The 24,452-nt window shown below is 45.8% G+C and overlaps 1 protein-coding gene across 1 annotated transcript in view; it reads right to left on the bottom strand.

Moving 5' to 3' along the window:
* LOC126278033 (ATP-binding cassette sub-family G member 4-like) overlaps window positions 1-24,452 on the bottom strand; it is a 448,565-nt gene that overhangs the window by 338,450 nt on the left and 85,663 nt on the right. Inside the window, exon 2 of the mRNA XM_049977774.1 lies at window positions 22,072-22,237. Coding sequence (XP_049833731.1) covers window positions 22,072-22,217 — 146 coding nt within the window. The 5' untranslated portion in view covers window positions 22,218-22,237. The remainder of the gene's footprint in view (window positions 1-22,071; window positions 22,238-24,452) is intronic.

Here is a 24,452-nt window from a genome sequence, read left to right as displayed (position 1 = left end):
CACCCAGCACGGTCTCCAGATCTTACACTTCTTGAGTTCTACCTACTGGAGGACCTTGAAAACGGTACACCGGCAACGCTGACAGCCGTACTTCGGTCAACAGTTCAGAGACATCGACATTGTTTGGCTGCTAGACGCGGTCACTTTCAAGACATGTAATAACCTTCCCCCCGTCCAAGAACTGAAACGGGTTGTCATTTTGTTACACTGATATCAAAGAGTGTCTACATTTTTCTGGACCTCTCTGCATATGTAAACCCCTTGAAGCGAGCCACATTACAGCAAGTTGTCACAAATTTGATCCACCGAATGTGCAAAAAGCTGTGCTAACCTAAATGTTAAAACAGCACATTACGCATTCTCGCCATAAATTTCGAGCACTCCACGAGTATTGGCCGTGGCGATAAAAGGCCGAAGTTAGGGCGGACAGAGAGTTTTCGAATGGAGATTATTTCGTCGCCGGACACGATTACGCTGTATCGCAGCAGTGCACAGAAACGTTTCGTGAGCAACATCCGCAAAGCAGCACAACGGCGAGCCTTGAGAGGCACGTAAAAGCGGGAAGGCGCGGTCTGCCGGTCGATACGGGCGAGCACCGAGGTCGCGGGAGTGCGGATCTGCTCTCACGTTGCAGGGTGCAGGCGCTCCAGCCCGCTGCTGCGCCTCCACTGGGCATTTCCTCACTGTGGCGAAACTACAGTCGCGTGGTGTATCAAGCGCAGTTTTCTATCTGGACCGACAATTTCTTGGTTGAGGGGTCGCCGTATGTTGTCTTGGATCGAGAGATATCGACGGGACCTGAAAGGAAGATACCTATGCCGTCTCACTAGTGACCATTGTCAGAAGAGATGTTACGGGTTTCTTGCAAACAGTATTGCTGCGGTATGTATAACAGTGTGCAAGTGAAATGGTGCGGCAACTGAAAACGTACTCCAAAGTTGAAGTATGCGGGGCAGTACGATTCTTTCGCGGAAAACTTCTGAATTGCTCACAGATTCACTGTGAAACTCTAGCAGTATATGGACCAAATGTAATGTCGCCCCCAGCCGCACTGGAGTGGTGCTGGCCCAAATGGCTCTGGGACTTAACATCTGAGGTCATCAGTCCCCTAGGACTTAGAATCACTTAAATCTAACTAACCTAAGGACATCACACACAGCCATGCCCGAGGCAGGATTCGAACCTGCGACCGTAGCGGTCGCGCGGTTCCAGACTGAAGCGCCTAGAACCGCTCGGCCACACAGGCCTGCTGGAGTGGTGTCAACAATTTGACAAAGCCCGCATAGTAGTTGGTGATCCTGATCAGAGAGGAACGCCATCGACATCGGCAAAATACGTCTAGGTCCAGGCCATCGAGAAACTGATTCGCAGCAACAGCAAATTTTCGAACGATGAGTACTTTCACACAGCGAGTCTCCAAGGGCTTCGTGACAAAGGGACAGATTTCTGTTGTTATTATTGCTATTGTTGTTGTTGTTGTTGTTGTTGTTGTTTTGGTCGTCATTCCAAGGGCTGGTTTGACACAGCTCTGTATGCTGTGCAGAACTCTGGCTCTCCGAAAAACCTACCTTCTTCATCAGGTTACCTTCTATTCAGAAAGCTGTTGCACTCAGCGACTGTTATATTGACTTGTAAATAAGAGATTTTAGCTATCAGTCGTCCTTTTTAAATTTTACTGTGCAGATCTAGATTTCGGCTAGAACCTAGGCATTCTCAATGCACCATTATTTTTGCTCAATGAACTGTGGATGAAGCCCGACGAACAGACATTACATGCATTGAGCGAAAATAATAGTGCATTGAGAATGGCTAGCTACTAGCCGAAATCTAGATCTGCACAATAAAATTTAAAAAGGACGACTGATCGCTGCAATCTATAATTTACAAAACCTACATTCTTCTGAATCTGCTTACTGCATTCATCTCTTGGTCTCTCTCTCTACAATTTGTATCACTAATACTTTCCTCCAATACTAAACTGACGATTCCTTCACGTGTGCCGGTCAATGTGGCCGATCGGTTCTAGGCGCTTCAGTATGGAACCGGGCGACCGCTACGGTCGCAGGTTCGAATCCTGCCTCGGGCATGGCTGTGTGTGATGTCCTTAGGTTAGTTAGGTTTAAATAGTTCTAAGTCCTAGGGTACTGATGATCTTAGATGTTTACGTCCCACAGTGCTCAGAGCCTTTTGAACCAACCTACACGTGTCATAATATGTCTTATCAACTGATCAATAGATTTATTCGGGGCCACAAATTTCCTTTTTTCCCAGTTTGATTCGGTGTTCCTCATTCATCTACATCCACATGACTACTCTGCAATTCACATTTAAGTGCTTGGCAGAGGGTTCATCGAACCACAATCATACTATCTCTCTACCATTCCACTCCCTAACAGCGCGCGGGAAAAACGAACATCTAAACCTTTCTGTTCGAGCTCTGATTCCTCGTATTTTATTTTCATGATCATTCCTACCTATGTAGGTGTGGCTCAACAAAATATTTTCGCATTCGCAAGAGAAAGTTGGTGACCGAAATTTCGTAAAAAGATCTCGCTGCGACGAAAAACGTCATTGCTGTAATGACTTCCATCCCAATTCGCGTATCAAATCTGCCACACTCTCTCCCCTGTTCATCTACATCTACATCTACATTCATACTCCGCAAGCCACCCAACGGCGTGTGGCGGAGGGCACTTTACGTGCCTCTGTCATTACCTCCCTTTTCTGTTCCAGTCGCGTATGGTTCGCGGGAAGAACGACTGTCTGAAAGCCTCCGTGCGCGCTCGAATCTCTCTAATTTTACATTCGTTATCTCCACGGGAGGTATAAGTAGCGGGAAGCAGTATATTTGATACCTCATCCAGAAACGCACCCTCTCGAAACCTGGCGAGCAAGCTACATCACGATGCAGAGCGCCTCTCTTGCAGAGTCTGCCACTTGAGTTTGCTAAACATCTCCGTAACGCTATCACGGTTACCAAATAACTCTGTGACGAAACGCGCCGCTCTTCTTTGGATCTTCTCTATCTCCTCCGTCAACCCGATCTGGTACGGATCCCACACTTATGAGCAATACTCAAGTATAGGTCGAACGAGTGTTTTGTAAGCCACCTTCTTTGTTGATGGACTACATTTTCTAAGGACTCTCCCAATGAATCTCAACCTGGTACCCGCCTTATCAACAATTAATTTTATATGATCATTCCATTTCAAATCGTTCCGCACGCATACTCCCAGATATTTAACAGAAGTAACTGCTACCAGTGTTTGTTCCGCTATCATATAATCATACAATAAAGGATCCTTCTTTCTATGTATTCGCAATACATTACATTTGTCTACGTTAAGGGTCAGTTGCCACTCCCTACACCAAGTGCTTATTCGCTGCAGATCTTCCTGCATTTCGCTACAATTTTCTAATGTTGCAACTTCTCTGTATACTACAGCATCATCCGCGAAAAGCCGCATGGAACTTCCGACACTATCTACTAGGTCATTTATATATATTGTGAAAAGCAATTGTCCCATAACACTCCCCAGTCGCACGCAAGAGGTTACTTTAAGGTCTGTAGACGTCTCTCTATTGATAACAACATGCTGTGTTCTGTTTGTTAAAAACTCTTCAATCCAGCCACACAGCTGGTCTGATATTCCGTAGGCTCTTACTTTGTTTATCAGGCGACAGTGCGGAACTGTATCGAACGCCTTCCGTAAGTCTAGGAAAATAGCATCTACCTGGGAGCCTGTATCTAATAATTTCTAGGTCTCATGAACAAATAAAGCGAGTTGGGTCTCACTCGATCGCTGTTTCCGGAATCCATGTTGATTCCTACAGAGTAGATTCTGGGTTTCCAAAAACGACATGATACTCGAGCAAAAAAAAAGTTCTAAAACTCTACAACAGATCAACGTCAGAGATATAGGTCTATAGCTTTGCGCATCTGCTCGACGATCCTTTTTGAAGACTGGGACTACCTGTGCTCTTTTCCAATCATTTGGAACCTTCCGTTCCTCTAGAGATTTGCGGTACACGGCTGTTAGAAGGGTGGCAAGTTCTTTCGCGTGCTCTGTTACGTGATAATACAGAACGAGCTGCCATTTTCGCACCCTTTCGATGTCCTCCGTCATTTCCACCTGGTAAGGATCCCACACCGCGCAGCAATATTCTAACAGAGGACGAACGAGTGCAGTGGACATGTTGGATCTTCTAAGTGTCCTGCCAATGAAACGCAACCTTTGGCTCGCCTTCCCCACAATATTATCTATGTAGTCTTTCCAACTGAAGTTGTTCTTAATTTTAACACCCAGTTACTTAGTTGAATTGACAGCCTTGAGAATTGTACTATTAATCGAGTAATCGAATTCCACGGATTTCTTTTGGAACTCATGTGGATCACCTCACACTTTTCGTTATTTAGCGTCAACTGCCACCTGCCACACCATACAGCAATCTTTTCTAAATCGCTTTGCAACTGATACTGATCTTCGGATGACCTTACTAGACGGTAAATTACAGCATCATCTGCGAACAACCTAAGAGAACTGCTCAGGTTCGTTAAGCGATCCCCTCATCTATCCTTCAACATACATCTGTAAGACCACATTTCAAAACGTCCTATTCTCTTCGAGTTCACAAACTGCAGTTATGGTCCCGCATCAGCTGCAGAATATTTCAGGAAAATGAAAATTTGTGCCACACCGGGACTTGAACCCGGATTTTCCGCTCGCAACAAAGAGAGAAATCCTGTTTCGACTCCTGGTCCGGCACAAACTTTCATTTGTTCTGAAATATTTTACAGCTGATGCTGAACCGTGATCTCAGTTTGCGAGTTTATTCTTAACTGAATGTGCCTATTGATTGAAAACGCACTGTCCCAGCAACAGCACTGAAATAATCTCACCTGGTCTGAACTGTTTCTCGTTGATATTTTACACCTGTGAAAAGTGGCACACGAAACAAATACCCTCAGGAAAGAGTTCCTAAAGCTTAAATTTATACAGGGTGGATATTAATTTATACAGGATGGAACTGCAGGGACGGATTACTGGCGGAGGAAGGAAAGATCTATGAATATATCCTTGCCACGGTAGAAGGCGCTGGCTAATGAAATTTCCTCTGACCACGCGCCGTGTGTTACTTGTGTATTGCGGGCTGCGTGATGGACGCAGCATACTGCAAGCAGCAGAATGGCCCGGTATTCATGCCTGTAATGGCCCGGTATTCATGCCTGTAACAAGCGAGATGGTATTTGTGCACCGCCAAGCAGATGGAAACGGTCGAGAGGCAGCGTATCCTTTAGAAACCGATCCCTCCGAATGTGGTGTCCACGCAGTCCACCATCTCCCTGCACGTTCGTCTGTCGGCGAGGACCCATAGTCATGCAAACGCCCAAAAAGGACTTTAAATGTTTTGTGATGTGGTTCGTGCCTGTGAGGGTACTTGTCCTGGTATAGGTGTGCTACTTCTCGAGTGCTTGACCGTACACAAACACCGTCTCGGCTTGTTCCCGATATGAATACCGGACCGTTCTGCTGCTTCCAGTTCTCTGCGTCAATCACACAGTCTGCGGCATATAAGGAACACACCGCGCGTGTCTCAGTGCTGTCTAGCACTGGAATGATGCATTCCCGGACACTTGTTCATAAGACCTTTTTTACTCCATTTCCATTGAGGAATCCGTTTCTGCAGTTTTTCGGTTTTATTAAATGTTCACCCTGTATTAGATTAACAAATTTATCTTTTTATGAAATGATTTCATTGCTACAGTCAGTCTGCATTTTATATCATCATTTATCGTGCTGCTGAAACAGAGAAACTCATATACTACTTCCAGTTTCTCATTTCCTGGTCTGATTCATCCACACCTACATCTACGTACATACTCCACAGGCGTGGCGGAGGAGACTTGGACCACTACTAGTCATTTTCTGTTCTGTTCCACTGGAAAACACAACGAGAGAAGAACGACTCTTTATTACCTCCGTAACAGCCATAGTTTCTCGTATCCTATACCTGTGGTCCTTTCGCGAAATGTATGTTGGTGCACTAGAATTGCTCTGCAGGTACCTTCAATGCTGGTTATCTAAATTTTCTCAATAGCGTTTCTCGAAAAGAACGTCGCTTTCCCTGCAGGGATTCCTGTTCTTCGTAACACTAGCGTGTTGTTCGAACCTACCGGTAACAAACGTAGCATCCCCCAACAACGCCCAATTTAATTCACTACGTTCCATTACCTTTGTTTTTCTTTTGTTAATGTTCATCTTACGTGTCTTGTCAAGGAACTGAGTGACCGGTAGAGCCTTCCGACCGATGTTTACGTGGACTTTGTGACTGTGTCGAAAAGTATTGTCACATATCCGTGCCACTTTGAAGTCAGGTGCAGCATTCAATAAAAGTTACTTGGCTTGCCGAAATAACGTGTAACTTACTTCTTGAAGACCGCCGTTAATAGTAGTGTCAGGTGAGGCTTGTGGAAGAGTGGTGTGACCCTTGCTGTTCATGATGTAAATTAATAATCTTGAAAACAACCGCATCACACATTTCACTGATGTTATAGCTGTCTGTAACGTAGTACCGTCTAAAACAAGCTAAAAGGTGCACTAGAATTGCTCTGCAGGTACCTTCAATGCTGGTTATCTAAATTTTCTCAATAGCGTTTCTCGAAAAGAACGTCGCTTTCCCTGCAGGGATTCCTGTTCTTCGTAACACTAGCGTGTTGTTCGAACCTACCGGTAACAAACGTAGCATCCCCCAACAACGCCCAATTTAATTCACTACGTTCCATTACCTTTGTTTTTCTTTTGTTAATGTTCATCTTACGTGTCTTGTCAAGGAACTGAGTGACCGGTAGAGCCTTCCGACCGATGTTTACGTGGACTTTGTGACTGTGTCGAAAAGTATTGTCACATATCCGTGCCACTTTGAAGTCAGGTGCAGCATTCAATAAAAGTTACTTGGCTTGCCGAAATAACGTGTAACTTACTTCTTGAAGACCGCCGTTAATAGTAGTGTCAGGTGAGGCTTGTGGAAGAGTGGTGTGACCCTTGCTGTTCATGATGTAAATTAATAATCTTGAAAACAACCGCATCACACATTTCACTGATGTTATAGCTGTCTGTAACGTAGTACCGTCTAAAACAAGCTGCATAAGTATTTAGCCAGGTCTTGATAACATCTGAAAGTGACGGAAAGACTGGCAATTTTCTTTAGACTACCAGGAATGTGAAATTGTGCCGTTCACAAAACAAAATTGGTCAACTCATACCAATAGCTGGGTGTAATAATTTGTAGGGGTTTGCTGGCTCAGTCATAGGTCAATCAGGAAGCAGACTTCGGTTCTTTGGCAGAATACTAGGACAATGCAGTCACTATTAAAGGAGATCGTTTACAGAACACTCGTTGCGGGTCATGCTAGAATATTGTCCTAGTGTGTAGTATTCGTACAACACAGGACTATCACGGGATATTGAGCGTATTAAATGAACGGCAGAACGATTATACATGGGTTCGTTTGCCCAATGGGACAGCTAGGTCGAGATTCTGAGAACACTGAAATGACATATGCATGAACAAAGTCGCAAAACTGTCCCGTGAAGGCATTCCTACGAAGTTTCAAGATCCAGCTGTAAATGAAGATTTCAGGGATGTATTGCAGTCCCCACGTACCGCAGCAGTAGAGATCGCGAGGACAAGGTAGGATTAATTACAGTGAAGGCGTTTAGAAGAGCAAATATTTCTGCTTTACATACGTGAATGGAACGAGAAGAGCCCTAATAACTGGTATAATGGGAAGTACCTTCTGCTATGCGCTTTGCAAAGTTAGTATGTAGATGCAGATCCTGTAACTTCATTCTATCGTCAGTCACCACCGAGTGTGAGCTGGCAGCCGTAGAACCTCCTACTTCCCTTCCGAAGATACGAGACTGGCGCCCAAAAGTACCTGAGATACGTTAATTAAAATTATTACGTCTTACCTAGATCGTAATATACACTACCACCTTCAAAGTAGTCCTCTTGCGAACAGGTAAACAGGTTCCAACACTTACGGCACTTTTGAAATGTACACTGGAAATCTTTCTTACGGTGTTTAGTAGAATCTGTGATCCTGTTGAATCTCCTCCACTGTACCAAACCTTCGTCTCTTTCATCCTGCAGAAAAGAAAAATTTTCCGCCTCACGTCCTACCTTCAAATGTAGTGATATGAATATTCTGACTCGTCACCACACAGATGAACATGTCATTCCGAGCTAATGTTACGTATTTACAGACTTTTTAAATAGTTAGTGACTGAGCGGGGGATATAAAAGACGAACAGCATATCGCACACGTGGCTCTTGGTGGCGTTTCAGAGGGAATGTTGAGTACTAAGTGAGACAGAGGCTGTGAAGTTCAAACTCTGTAGAGAAGACAAAGATAACGTCAGTCAAAACCAATCTTTGATCAGGAAATTTAACAGAACAAATTCCCTACTTTTAAGTACAGTAGCATAAATAGAACTTAAGAAAACAGTACGACGTGAAGTCACGTAAGAGGTTTGCACCCACTTTAAAGTAATGCTGCGTAGCGTCCGTAGTAGCGCTGATACAACTTCCAGAGAACTGAATTAATCCGTACTGTGGGCCCTCCTTTAAACCGTCGGAAGAACGTCAAGGTGACAGGTTTTGAAATAAGTGACAAGGCAAGAGAAATGCAACTAAGATCCCCCAACAGAGGACAAATACGATTATACTGTATATAAAGTACACGAAAGAGCTTACTCGTCTTCTAGCCGCAGTGTACTGTAGGGTACTAGAGGAGCGACTGGTTCGTAGTGATCTGAAAAAGCACAGTTGGTTCTCGTTTTAAAAAAGGGTCATCGCTAAGACGTACACTTTCGGCTTATAGTCTTGACGTCGGTCTGTTGCTTTGTTATTTTATCCTGTGCATTTTGAACATACTTTCAGTCCACTGTTAATGTTACGTCCAAGTACTTATATGAGTCCGTAACATTAATAATTTCCTTCTCCGTTTTTAAACCACTCCTTTCCAATCCTCTGAACATATGCAGCGTTTTTCCAACATTTGGCTCGATACCCCACAAGTCATACTCCTACACTAATTTCCTAACCATACAACATGCATCGTCTTCTTCTTCGGCTACAATATACACTCCTGGAAATTGAAATAAGAACACCGTGAATTCATTGTCCCACGAAGGGGAAACTTTATTGACACATTCCTGGGGTCAGATATATCACATGATCACAATGACAGAACCACAGGCACATAGACACCGGCAACAGAGCATGCACAATGTCGGCACTAGTACAGTGTATATCCACCTTTCGCAGCAATGCAGGCTGCTATTCTCCCATGGAGACGATCGTAGAGATGCTGGATGTAGTCCTGTGGAACGGCTTGCCATGCCATTTCCACCTGGCGCCTCAGTTGGACCAGCGTTCGTGCTGGACGTGCTGACCGCGTGAGACGACGCTTCATTCAGTCCCAAACATGCTCAATGGGGGACAGATCCGGAGATCTTGCTGGCCAGGGTAGTTGACTTACACCTTCTAGAGAACGTTGGGTGGCACGGGATACATGCGGACGTACATTGTCCTGTTGAAACAGCAAGTTCCCTTGCCGGTCTAGGAATGGTAGAACGATGGGTTCGATGACGGTTTGGATGTACCGTGCACTATTCAGTGTCCCCTCGACGATCACCAGAGGTGTACGGCCAGTGTAGGAGATCGCTCCCCACACCATGATGCCGGTTGTTGGCCCTGTGTGCCTCGGTCGTATGCAGTCCTGATTGTGGCGCTCACCTGCACGGCGCCAAACACGCATACGACCATCATTGGCACCAAGGCAGAAGCGACTCTCATCGCTGAAGACGACACGTCTCCATTCGTCCCTCCATTCACGCCTGTCGTGACACCACTGGAGGCGGGCTGCACGATGTTGGGGCGTGAGCGGAAGACGGCCTAACGGTGTGCGGGACCGTAGCCCAGCTTCATGGAGAATGGTCCTCGCCGATACCCCAGGAATAACAGTGTCCCTAATTAGCTGGGAAGTGGCGGTGCGGTCCCCTACGGCACTGCGTAAGATCCTACGGTCTTGGCGTGCATCCGTGCGTCCCTGCGGTCCGGTCCCAGGTCGACGGGCACGTGCACCTTCCGCCGACCACTGGCGACAACATCGATGTACTGTGGAGACCTCACGCCCCACGTGTTGAGCAATTCGGCGGTACGTCCACCCGGCCTCCCGCATGCCCACTATACGCCTCGCTCAAAGTCCGTCAACTGCACATACGGTTCACGTCCACGCTGTCGCGGCATGCTACCAGTGTTAAAGACTGCGATGGAGCTCCGTATGCCACGGCAAACTGGCTGACACTGACGGCGGCGGTGCACAAATGCTGCGCAGCTAGCGCCATTCGACGGCCAACACTGCGGTTCCTGGTGTGTCCGCTGTGCCGTGCGTGTGATCATTGCTTGTACAGCCCTCTCGCAGTGTCCGGAGCAAGTATGGTGGGTCTGACACACCGGTGTCAATGTGTTCTTTTTTCCATTTCCAGGAGTGTAAATACACCAATACAAAGACAAATACAATCAAATACATGGGATGCCATCCCGGGCTTACATTTCAGCAAGTTAGTGCCCTTCCTCTCACGGCGAGTGTTTGTACTGCTTGTCGTGCTGCTTGACAAACCCTATCTTGGCCAGCAAGATCCTCGGATCTCTCTCCGATTGAGAACGTTAGGAACACTGTAGGAAAAGCCCTCCAACCATCTCTGGATTTTGCCGATCTAACGAGCCAAATCATCTAATTCTTTCTGAAAGTGTAATCATTTGTTTGTTTGTTTATTATTGGGTTGGTGCATAAGTCTGTAGCCGCGTTGGGTAGCCGTGCGGTCTTGGGGAGCCTTGCCACGGTTCACACGGTTCCCCCTGTTGGAGGTTCGAGTCCTCCCTTGGGCATGGGTGTGTGTGTTGTCGTTAGCAAGTTAGTTTAAGTTAGATTAAGTAGAGTGTAAGTCTAGGGACCGATGACATTAGCAGTTTGTTCCCATAGAACTTACCACAAAATTCCATAAGTCTGTAGGGTTTTTGTTTTACATGTTGATACTCCGGTTGCAACGGGTTTATTTTCTGATTTTCATTTTTTAGTCATAGTTCGCTATTCGTATCTGAGTTTACCCATTGTCATTTTGTCAGTCGGAGATAGTAAGTGCAGTTGTGGACGTTAGAAAGTAGAGTGCCAAGTGGAGAAATTCGAACATCTCCGACGTATTCTTCCGTTTGAGTTCAATAGAGGGACGACAGCAGCAGAGGTACCCAGAAACATTTCTGCCGTATATGGGGATAATGGTATTGGACAGAGCAGGACAAGAAAATGGTTTTCTTTGTTTTAAAGAGAATCATTTTGACAATACTGACTCTCCATGTTCAGAAAGACCTTCGGGATTTAATCAAGATCGTTTAACGCTTTAATCCACAATGACCCACGTCGGTGTACTATAGAACTGGCGAATGTGGTGGTCATCAATATACCATAGAGCGAACTTTGAATGCAATGGAGAAGGTTCGAAAATCGGGTAAATGGGTACCGCGTGATTTGAGCCAAAATCACAAAAATCAGCCAGTGGCCATATGTGCATCTCTGCTTGCTGGTCCTCAGTTGGCTCGTGAACAACACCGACCATTCCTTTCCGACGAGAAATTGTGTTTTTATGGTAACATAACGAAAAGAACGGATGGCTGAGCCCAAACAAAGCATCGATTCCCCGTACAAATACCTGAGCGCATTCACTAATGATAATGTTATGCATGTGGTTGAACAGCGATGGTGTGATGTAACCGTCACTGCTGACATTTGTTGTCAGCAACTGTGACGACATGCAGACGCAGTACAAGAACAACGACCCGAAAGATGGCGCGACATGAAGCCACTACACGATAACGCCCGCCCGCATTCTGTTAGAATGATAAAAAACGCTATTAGGAGTTGGGTTTGGAGGTCATTCCATACTCACCTTTTTCATCTAATCTTGCGCCCACAAATTTTCACCTTTACCGCTCTCTATCGAACAACCTTCAAGGATCTTCCTTTTCGTATGTAACTACGGTTCAAATGTGTTTCGCGGAATCGGAAAGTTACCCCAGCGTTGGCAGACTGTTGTAAATAGTGAATGAGAATATACACTACTGTCCACTAAAATTGCTACAGCAAGAGGAAATGAAGATGATAAACGGGTATTCATTGGCCAAACATATTATACTAGAACTGACATGTCATTACATTTTCACGCCATTTGCGTACATAGATCCTGAGAAATCACTACCCAGAACAAACACCTCTGGCGGTAATAACGGACTTTACACGCCTGGGAATTGAGTCAAACAGAGCTTCGATGGGGTGTACAGGTACAACTGCCCATGCAGCTACAACACGATACCACAGTTCATCAAGAGTAGTGACTGGTGTATTGCAACGAGCCAGTTGCTCAGCCACCATTGACCAGTCGTTTTCACTTGGTGGGAGATCTGGAGAATGTGCTGGCCAGGGCAGCAGTCGAACATTTTCCGTATCCAGAAAGGCCCGTACAGGACGTGCAACATGCGGTCGTATATTATCCTGCTGAAATGTAAGGTTCCGCAGGGATCGAATGAAGGGTAGAGCCACGGGTCGTAACGCGTCTGAAATGTAACGACCAGTGTTCAAAGTGCCGTCAGTGCAAACAAGAGGTGACCGGGACGTGTAACCAATGGCACCCCATAGCATCACGCCGGGTGATACGAAAGTATGGCGATGTCGAATACACCCGATTCAGCCAAACAAGGATGCGACCATCGCGATGCTGTAAACAGAACCTGGATTCATCCGAAAAAATGACGTTTTGCATTCGTGCACTCAAGTTCGTCGTTGAGTACACCATCGCAGGCGCTCCTTTCTGTGACGCAGCGTCAAGGGTAACCGCAGTCATAGTCTCCAAGCTGATAGTCCATGCTGCTGCAAACGTCGTCGAACTGTTCGTGTAGATGGTTGTTGTCTTGCAAACGTCCCCATCTGTTGACTGAGGGATCCAGACGTGGCTGCACGATCCGTTACAGCCATTCGGATAAGATGCCTGTCATCTCGACTGCTAGTGATACGAGGCCGTTGAGATCCAGCACGATGTTCCGTATTACCCTCCTCAACCCACCAAGTCCATATTCTGCTAACAGTCATTGGAACTTGACCAACGCGAGCAGCAATGTCGCGATACGATGAACCGCAATCTCGATAGGCTACAATCCGACCTTTATCGAAGTCGGAAACGTGATGGTACGCATTTCTCCTCCTGACAATAGGCATCACAACAACGTTTCAGCAGGCAACGCCGGTCAACTGCTGTTTGTGTATGAGAAATCGGTTGGAAACTTTCCTCATGTCAGCAGGTTGTAGTTGTTGGCACCGGCGGCAACCTTGTGTGAATGATCTGAAAAGCTAATCATCTGCATATCACAGCGTCTTCTTCCTGTCGGTTTAATTTCGCGTCTGTAGCACGTCATCTTCGTGGTCTAGCAATTTTAATGGCCAGTAATGTATTAGTGATGATGAACGTCTGTTATGTGTATCTGTTGCGTTTATCAAACTTATGTACCAACCTACTACATCACGAATTTCGTCCCATTCGGATAATTCCTTCGCCGTGCGACGTATTTTGGGGATGGTAGCAGCAGTGCAGTTGCTCGGGTAATTTTAATGCTTTTATAGGGCGCAGACTGCGGCATCCGCGGCACAGTGGTTAATGCCAAGAGCGCGAGCGGCGCGGGACGCCTGCCAAGCAGTGTTGCGCCGCCGACAGCGGCCGCTGCGCGAGCGAATCCTCCGGCCCGCCGCGTGCGCCTGCACCCGCCGGCCTCGGGTCCGCCGGCCGGTGCCTTTAACGGCGAACGTAAAAAGAAGGAGCCGGCCTGCGGTGCATTGTCGGCGGTTTTGCGGGCTCTGCATGCTTTGACGTCTCCTGTCTGAGGGCCACTTACAGCACGGACTAGTGCCTGGCTCCCTTGTTTGTAGGCTATTTATGTGTTCCGCCACTGAATAGGCAACCCAACAGGCGAGTATTAAATGAAGGATCGGTGCATTATTCTCAATAGAATTACGTCAAAAGACAGCCAACAGCTCGGAATGGTACCGATAGTGACAGTCCTGCTGTCGGAACTGCAACTTCCTTCCGCTGTCTACAGATACATAACAGCTTAACATAAGATCTTTCTGAAACTTCCTGGCAGATTAAAACTGTGTGCCAGGCCGAGACTCGAAATCGGGACCTTTGCCTTTCGCGGGCAAGTGCTCTACCAACTGAGCAACCCAAGCACGACTCACGCCCCGTCCTCACAGCTTTACTTCCGCCAGTACCTCGTCTCCTACCTTCCAAACTTTATAGAAGCTCTCCTGCGAAGCATGTAGAACTAACACTCCTGAAAGGAAGGATATTGCGGAGACATGGCTTAGCCACAGCCTGGGCGATGTTTCCAGAATGATATTTTCACTCTGCAGCGGAGTGTGCGCTGATATGAAACTTCCTGACAGATTTGGAAGGTAGGAGACGAGGTACTGGCGGAAGTACAGCTGTGAGGACGGGGCGTGAGTCGTGCTTTGGTAGCTCTGTTGGTAGAGCACTTGCTCGCAAAAGGCAAAGGTCCCGAGTTCGAATCTCGGTCCGGCACACAGTTTTAATCTGCCAGGAAGTTTCATATAAGCGCACACTCCGCTGCACAGTGAAAATCTCATTCAGGATAACATCTTCCTACCTTCCCGATCATGGCATCAACGGAGAATGGAAGCCACAGCAAACGTTTTAGCCGGAAAGTGTTGCAGAATTAGGGGCAAGGGGTAAGCCACACACATTTAGCTGAGAGGACGAAGATCAATTACTTTTTCTACGTACTGGACCATAAACAGAAATGAAATCCGAGCCAGTCTTTACAGTCAGCCCCTAAAAGAGTGTGGCAGCACCAATGCACATTGCCAGATTTTTCGTAGTAGCCGCTTCTTCTACACAGGATTATACACTGTCCAGTCACAGTAACGTGCCCACCTATAAGAAACTGGACAGGGTGGACCACTGTGAGACGTGCAGGGAGAGAGTTAATGACGTTCTGGAAGCTACCGACAGGAATGTGGAACCATGACGACTCCGACTGCTGTGGCTAGCTGCATGAGGTTTCTCCACTGACAATCTATGGCGCGAACAGTCTGATCGAGATTGTGCTACACAGTCTCGATTGTGTTTACATTCGTTGAGGTTCATGGCCAGGTGAGTACGGCAGACTCATCCTACAGTTGTTCGAACCATGCGCGTGCACTGCCAGCTGTGTGACAAGTTACATTGCTCTGCCGGTAAATGCCATCGTGCCGAGCAAAAACAAGCTGCATACTGGGATGCAAATGGTCACCAAGCATAGATGCATATTTGTGTTGATCCATTGTGCGTTCCAGAATGACGAGATCGCCCAGAGAATGCCATGAAAACGTTCCCCATATTGTAACGTCGGGGCAAATTTTCGCAAAATCCCCAAGATAGGCGATCTTTTACAGAAGCTCGATATTTAGTGCGGACTTCAATGCGAGATGCTTATAACTGTTTCCACAACAAACTTTGCCTCGTTACCTCACAAAAAATCAATGCCTTCTCTACGCCATAGCATTGGAGATACTATCGAAGACAGTGCTGCCAAAGCAGTTACTAAACACAGCCTTCCGAAATGCCTTCACAAAAGAAGACGAAGTAAATATTCCAGAATTAGAATCGAAAACAGCTGCCAGCATGAGTAACGTAGAAGTAAATATCCTCGGAGTAGTGAAGCAACTTAAATAACTTAGTAAAATAAAGGCTTCTGGTCCAGACTGTATACAAATTAGGTTCCTTCCGGAGTATGCTGATGCATTAACTCCATAATTAACAATCATATACAACCGTTCGCTCGACGAAAGGTACGTACCCAAAGACTGGAAAGTTGCACAGGTCACATCAATACTCAAGAAAGGTAGTAGGAGTAATCCACTATATTACAGGCCCATTCGTTAACGTCGATATGAAGCAGGATTTTGGAACGTATATTGTTTTCGAACATTATGAATTACCTCGAAGAAAACGGTCTATTGACACACAGTCAACATGAGTTTAGAAAACATCATTCCTGTGAAACACAACTAGCTCGTTGTTCATATGAACTGTTGAGTGCTATTGACAAGAGATTTGAGATCGATTCCGTATTTCTGGATTTCCGGAAGGCTTTTGATACTGTAACACACAAGCGGCTCGTAGTGAAATTGCGTGCTTTTGGAATATCGTCTCAGTTATGTGACTGCATTTGTGATTTCCTATCAGAGAGGTCACAGTTCGTAGTAACTGACGGGAAGTCATCGAGTAAAACAGAAGTGATTTCTGGCGTTCCCCAAGGCAGTGCTACAGGCCCTTTGCTGTTCTTTATCTATATAAACGATTTTGAAGACAATCTGAGCAGTCGCCTTCGGTTGTTTGCAGATGACGCTGTCGTTTATCGAATAACAAAGTCATCAGAAGATCAAAACAAACTGCAAAACGATTTATAAAAAATATCTGAATGGTGCGAAAAGTGGCAACCATAAATAACGAAAAGTGTGAGGTCATCCACATGAGTACTAAAAGGAACTCGTTAAACTTCGGTTACACCATAAATCAGTCTAATCTAAAAGCTGTAAATTCAACAATATACCTGCGTATTACAATTACGAACAACTTAAATTGGAAGGAACACAGAAAAAGTTGTGGGGAAGGTTAACCAAAGGCTGCGTTTTATTGGCAGGACACTTGAGCCTGCCTACACTACGCTTGTCCGTCCTCTTTTAGAATACTGTTGCGCGGTGTGGGATGCTTACCAGATAGGACTGACGGAGTACATCGAAAAAGTTCAAAGAAAGCCTGCACGGTTTTTATTATAGCGAAATATGGGAGAGAGTGTCACAGAAATGATACATGATTTGGGATGGACATAATTAAAAGAAAGGCGTTTTTCGTTGCGACGGAATGTTCTCACGAAATTCCAATCACCAACTTTCTTTTCCGAATCCAAAACTATTTTGTTGACACCTACCTACAAAGGGAGAAACGATCACCACGATAAAATAAGGGAAATCAGAGTTCGTACGGTAACATACATGTGTTCATTCTTTCCGCGCGCTACACGAGATTGGAATAATAGAGAATTGTGCCAAGCACTTAAATGTGATTTACAGTGTATCCATTAACATGTAAATGTAGAGCGCTCCGTCTTCCTGCCTTGACTCCTCCGACAGTTATTGCCGCAGGGCGTTTGCTTTTAGATGTTTCACCTCGTACACGCCGTACACCTGAAAGAGCCACCTGCCGCCACTCAGCAGATGTCTAGTTACTGCAGTGGCGCACAGATTCCACCTTTCTTCGCTCGAGATCAGCAATTAACATGCTGCATGAACCAGGCGCTCGCTACGAAGGCGCATACGCAACAACCAACGCTGAACAGTCGTTGAGGAGGCACTGTTGGTAAACCCTTGGTTGGTCTGGGCGCTCAGTTGCGCAACACTTGGAAGGTCTAGTCGCTGGTATACATCGCCGCATCCGTCGTTCACCCCTGCCATGTATGCCCTGTGGTGCAGCACAGTTACATCGGAGCTAGTTTTTGATAGCGCAGTTTTGTTATGAACGGTGAACTTTAATCACAGGAGGCATACGAACAGTTTACAGACTTAGCCGTTCCGGAACTGCTTCCACATTTGGCCCTAAAGCCAATGATCACGCGCTCTTGGACATCAGATAAATCACTACGTTTCCCATAGGATTCAAACCCAGGTCTCCTGGTGGCTAAGGAATCAACGAGATTGGAAAATCATATTGCTCAGACCAATGTGCCACGACTGTGCCCTTGTGGCACGATTGGTTATCCTGCCGGAAGATTCCATCGCCTCAGGGAGAGACGTCAAACAGGAAGGAACGCTTGTCGTCCGCAATCATTTTCACGTAGTCTACAGCTCTCATGGTGCCTTACTACCACACGCTTCTTGGAAGCCAAGTTGAATGTTCCCCGTAGCATAATCCTGACCCCATCAGCCTGCATCCGTGGTGCGGTGTAAGGATTCGAACAGCCTCGATGACGCCATATACCTTAGGTAAAGAGAAACATGATTAATCCGACGGGGCGACACGTTTCCGTTTCAAGCGAAACTGTATGGTTCCGGAAACCTTTCCAAGTCTTAAGCATCTATAATGTGCACACGCAGACTGAAGCAACGAAAGACTCGAACCCAGCCCTCCTGCTCACTAGGCAGATGCACTGACCACTATGCCACACTCGCGCAGTCGTTTAGCACAGCTGTTCAGATTACACTAGCTCGCCTTCCTCCTCAATCCAAATTACCATCTACGTCGCATCTTACTTAGTATTCCACCTAAACTCGAACAGTATTGCAGAGGCTCTGCATCTGTAGTGGAATACCAACTCAGTGTCGAACGAAACAGGGTATCCGGCTTGACACCCAGGCATGGGTGGTGTAGTGAGTTTCATTTGATTAAAACACTTACACCTGAGGTTCAAGCAGGTTGACTTATTTCGTTCGATTCTGAGTTGCCATTGTAATACAGCTGGTGAGCCTCTGCAATTCTGTTCGAGTTTAAGTGGAATATCAGGTGGCCTGAGACGTGAATGACAGTTTGGATTGAGGAAGGCGTGCTAGAGTAGTCCATGCAGTTGTCAAAGCCACTGCGCCAGAGTGGCTTGGTGGTTAGTGTATCTCTCTAGTGAGCACCCGGGTTCGAATCCCAACCTTGGTACAAATTATCATTCGTCGCTTTAATTTGTATATATAAGTTTCCATTTATCCACAGTCAATTCTCGATGATGCCATGCCCACTGCAATCGTAATTGACAATGTTTTTCGGTTAATATAAGAACTGGTAGTCGTCGTCTGGTGTTGTGTCTCAACTTCAACAATGCGCACTGAACGGTGTGCTTCGCAAAACTTGTGCCTACACCAGGTCTGCCGTAGACCACCGCCTATCCTGATTACCAAACTGGACAAGCCTGTGATCTCTATGTTTTTTGCATGATGTGTGCTTGTCCAACATTTTACCCTTCAACTACTTTCCGTAGACGTTCAGGACTGTAGCGTGCCAACAGCTGATCAGCTCCGCCGTTCCGAGGTGATTTGCCCTTGAGGTCAAAACTGACGCTATAGTGTTTCTACTTTCGTTTCTGCTCCACTTATATACATACATTCCTTACAGTCTCGCGTGCCCGTAACTCCACTAAGAAGCATTCAGCCCAATGGATATTGGTCATAATGTTTTTGCTTGTCAGTGGAAAATACAAGAGTCGTGATGCCCCACAATTTTTTCCAACTGTATTTATCTTTAAGAGTTACAATTTTGTACATTTCTTTTACACGTACTGTTTTTCAACAAGACTCCATCACATCATATTGGCTTAACGACAGCGTTGTGTAATTGCGTGTATTGCCTGTTGGAGCAAGGTATTGTTATTTGCTCGTAGTCATGTTTTCACTGCATGAATTACGCTCTCATCATCTACAAAGTATGTGCCAAAAAAATCCTGGCTTTGTCGGGAGAGGGAGGTACCTCGCATTTCTTCTCTTTTACTGTTTGCAGGTGGTGACACTTCAGTGACTCTCAGTTTGTTTTCAGCTCAAAGTGATGCACCCAGATCTCATCACCTGTAACCGTCCGTTGCAAAACTGTGTCTCATGTGGCCTTACACTCCTACAAATGAAATGAATTTTCCTATCGTCTGTTGTGAGCATTCGTAGAACTCATCTTGACCATACCATTAAATATTTAAGAGTCTCAGTCATTGCACACACACTTCCAATGCTAACCAATGGCTGTAAAGCCAGTCATCGAATTCTGATGGGTCTGTCTGCACGAATAATGGGAGCTGCGTGTTCCACCATGTAGTGAGCAGTGGCTGTTACCCAACGACCAAAACGTTACCGACTATGGAACTCAGCTTCTGCACATACTCACGATTTTACCCTCTTTACCCTCCGCCCAATCGTACTTCTATCAACTTTATTCTTAGTATACACGGCACACAAACGGTTATGAACGTTCACGGCGGTTTCTTTTTCCCTAATCAAGAATTCAGTTAACACATTGCTCGTAATGAGTGGTTTGCGTAGACGCCATTTTAATGGTTCATTACGGCTCTGCCAGCTGCCTGAATTGTTAGAAATGTCACGCATATGCAGAAGAAACAGCATATTTAAAGGACCTGAAAGGTTTCCAGAATGAGATTTTCACTCTGCAGCGGAGAGATTAAAACTGGCAGATTAAAACTGTGTGCCGGACCGAGACTCGAACTCGGGACCTTTGCCTTTCGCTGGCCAGTTCTCTACCATCAGAGCTACTCAAGCATGACTCACGCCCCGTCATCACAGCTTTACTTCCGCCGGTACCCTCTTCTCCTACTTTCCAAAGTTCACAGGAGCTCTCCTGCGAACCTTGCAGAAATAAGACTCCTGGAAGAAAGGATAGTGTGGAGACATGGCTTTGCTACAGCCTGGGGGATGTTTCCAGAATGAGGTCGACTCTCGGTCCGGCACACAGTTTCAATCTGCCAGGAAGTTTCAGCCTGAAAGGTCTTTTCGACGTATACAGGGTGACGGCAAGAGGACTTTACACCTTCAAAAATTCATAGAAACGAAACAGTGCAACTTACTCGCTTCGAAGCCTTCACCTGTGAACAGAATATCTCTGGATGCCGTTTTTTTACGAATGGGCACAATTATTTTGTTTCAGGCTGTCGCCACCAGTAAGTGTGAGTGTAAAAAACGGCAACTACGCCTCAACACAAGATAGTATGGTGCCGTTATTCATTTTCAAAAAAAGAAAATTGCTATCTGCTGTTCAACGAGAATTTCTCACGCATTTTCAACAGAAGTCATCCAGCAGGGCCCCCTTTTTCGTCTCGTACAACAGTCTGAAGACATCAACTGTATTTGGAAACCAAATGTTGATCACAATCGAACAGCGTCCCAGTGAATCCTTCAGAAATCTACAACTCACGCAAGTCATGAGTCTCACATCTCATAAATAACCGCTCGCAAAATTCGCGGTGAAACAGTACAGACTGCACTTGGTCCAGGACGTTTTACTCTGCGCTCTGACCCCTGCACCAAGATATTGGCAGGAATGGGGACTGACAACGACACATCAGAGAGTTAGCAACGTTTCACGCTAATATTGAAGTTAACTGGCACAGTGTTAGTTTTTGGGGAACAGAAACCCCCGGTTCACAATGGAACTTCGATATTCGCCAAAGATCAGTGTGTTTTATACAATGTCGAAGAATAAGACCATCAGCCTCTTCTTTTTCACGCAGAAAACGGCTGCAGGCATTTGCTACCACGACACGTTTTCTCTATGGTTTCTGCCTCAGTTGCAAGAAGGCTCCAACAACTTAATGTTGCAACAAGATGGTTCAACTCTTCACTTCCACTTAGCCGTACAGAAATATGTAACACACTTGTGCCCGGACGATGGTAGGCCATGCTGGTACTAATGATGATGTGTGGTGCCATTGGCTGCCATGAACACCAGACTCAAACTCATTGTAATTTTTTATAGTGTAATGTGAAAGACGACGACGCAGTATTTGCCACAGCTATGGCAGCGAATCGCACCTGCGGCAGAGACTATTACTACTCATTTTTCGCCCAGGTTTTGGGAAGAGTATGAATATCATCTCGACGTTCTCCTTGTTACAAAAATCCAGTAACCTGGGAAAAAAACAGAACTTCTGGAGATACTCTATTAACAGGATATGGTTTAAGATGAAAATACTTGAACTGTTTCGTTTGAATACTTTTTGGAAATGTAAGGTTCTTTTGGGTTCAACTTCTAAACCTGCTGGTGAATTGACTATTGAACGACTCTCATTTATTACGATGTTTATTGTCTCTTACAAAGACGGTTGACAGCAACATTGCCAAATACTGAGTTGGAAACAACGGTTTCCTCCCCAGGCGGAGAATGTTTGGTGTCTACAGCGGGTTGCTGGGCACGTGTTACTCACCTGAACAACGCGGCACCATTGTTGAGGCTCTCTGGCGGGGACCGCACGTAGTGGGCGCCGGGCGTGAGCGGCGCGGCGGCCTGGTGCACGCACGGCAGCCCCCCAGAGCCCGGAACGTGCACGTGCACGCTGCGCAGGTCGTCCATGCTGTGCCGCCTCACACCATCTGGAACACGGCACACCGCACATGGCTCACTCATTCACAGCCCACCTGCTCGACAGCAGTTACTCCTGCCACATGCAGATAAAAAACTACGTGCCAAACAGCTCCAAGCTGTGCCTCCTCACACAATCTGGAACATAGAACACCGCACATGGCTCACTCATTCACAGCCCACCTGCTCGACAGCAGTTACGCCTGCCACATGCAGATAAAAAACTACGTGCCAACCAGCTCCAAGCTGTGCCCCCTCACACAATCTGGAACATAGAACATCGCACATGGATCACTCATTCACAGCCCACCTGCTCAACAGCAGCTACGCCTGCCACATGAAGATAAAAAACTACATGCCGAACAGCTCCAAGCTATGCTGCCTCACACCATTTGGAACATACCACACCGCACATCACTCACTCATTCACAGCACACATGCTGAACAACAGTTATGCCTGCCACATGCAGATAAATAACTACACGCCTAACAGGTCCAAGCTGTGCCTCTTCACACAATCTCACTCACAGCGCACCTGCTCAACAGCAGTTACGCCTGCCACATGTAGATAAAAAAGTACACGCTGAACAAGTCCAAGCTGCGTGCCTCGCACCATCTGGAAACGGGCTGCACATCAGTCACAGCCTGCCTACTTAACAACAGCTATCCCTGGCACACTGACATACATGCTACATGGGTTGTCCATATTGTACTGTCTCACACCATAAGCAACACAGCACATGGTAGATTACTCATTCAATCACAACCTGCCTGATCAACAAGAGGTGAGCCTGGAACATTCATGTGCACGCTGTGCATGTCATTCAAGCGTGTCAGCCTTCCACTGTTTTCAACCACACATCAGCCAAGAGTTTTGTGTGCTTCGAGGGGGATTTAAAAGTAAGGCGCAGTTCACACTGAGACAATGTGATACAACATGTCGTAATAAAGATCGCGCAACGCAACTATTGCTCTCACTGGGGTAATACGATATGCAACACGACACACAATGCGACTCACCATATGACAAGCTGAAACGTCCCCTTAGAAAAATTATACATGACTGTGCTTAAACTGACACACAATATTTTTAGCGCAACGCAATCTGACTTCCAATAATCCTTACAAAAGAATGGCCCTGACTAACATTGACCTATACCTTTCACAAATCACTTACCTCGCCAAAAATCTTCGTTACTCGAACTACTGCAATACAGAGAGCGCCACTACTGCCAGCTAAATAAAAGATTCAAACTACGGAAGGCACTAACTACTGATAGGCATAGTTAGCAAATCAAAGATTTTACTAAAGAACAAACAATGTATTTACCTTAATAGTCATAATATATATAGCAGTTCATGACATCCATTCTTACAAATTTCAAAACTCCGCCATCTCTCTCCCCACATCCACCACTGCTGGCGGCTCACCTCCAACTGCGCAACGCTTCGCGCTGTTCACATCGATCTGCCCAACGCTACAATAGCAGACAACAATGCAAACCAGCCACAGACTGCACACAGCACAGCCAGTGATTTTCATACAGAGCGCTACGTGGCGTTACCAATATAAAAAACCTAAACAGCCTACTTACAAAGCAACAAGATATCACGAATAGCGTTTCTATTTAATTTTCATCTTTAATCATAAGTTCTTCTAAAGAGAACGTTATAGTGGCTTACCATTATTTAAAGCTCAAGAAACTAAACAAGAAAATGAAGTACTGATTGCGCCCATGAAATGCGGTAAATATCAAACATAGTTCAGCTGTGGTTTCTCGTGGTCTCTCCCTTTCTCGTGTCCTCTCCCAACATGAACACACTTTCTAAGAATTCTACAGAATTAGTCCAGACAGTGTCCACTTTGTGGAGCAGTTATTATGAGCTACTTTGTCAAAGTAGCTACAGGTTTTCGACTTATTGGTTGTCCTGCTGAGAAGTTGCTTATTAGAGCAAGGTAAGTTGGTGCTAGTGTTTTTGAATAACATTAAAAATGTCGCTATGAAAGTTAACTTTCAGTAGGACTACCTAGTGTGGTACTTTATTCAGTTTCGTTCATAATAGTTACAAATTAATAAAGCTAGGATAGTGTTTTTACAACTGTTCAGTTTCGCAAAGTAGTAAATGACTCAGATTGAGGAGTACTCAGAAGAAACGTTGCTGGTTTTGAAGAAAGACCAGTCATCATGGATGGTGCAGCCCAAGGAGGTGAACACTGCATAGGGA

This window comes from Schistocerca gregaria, chromosome 6 (genome assembly GCF_023897955.1).
Source record: "Schistocerca gregaria isolate iqSchGreg1 chromosome 6, iqSchGreg1.2, whole genome shotgun sequence".
Taxonomy (NCBI): Eukaryota; Metazoa; Arthropoda; class Insecta; order Orthoptera; family Acrididae; genus Schistocerca; species Schistocerca gregaria.
The sequence above is the reverse complement of the archived record's forward strand: the minus strand, read 5'-3'. Positions and strand labels throughout refer to the sequence as shown.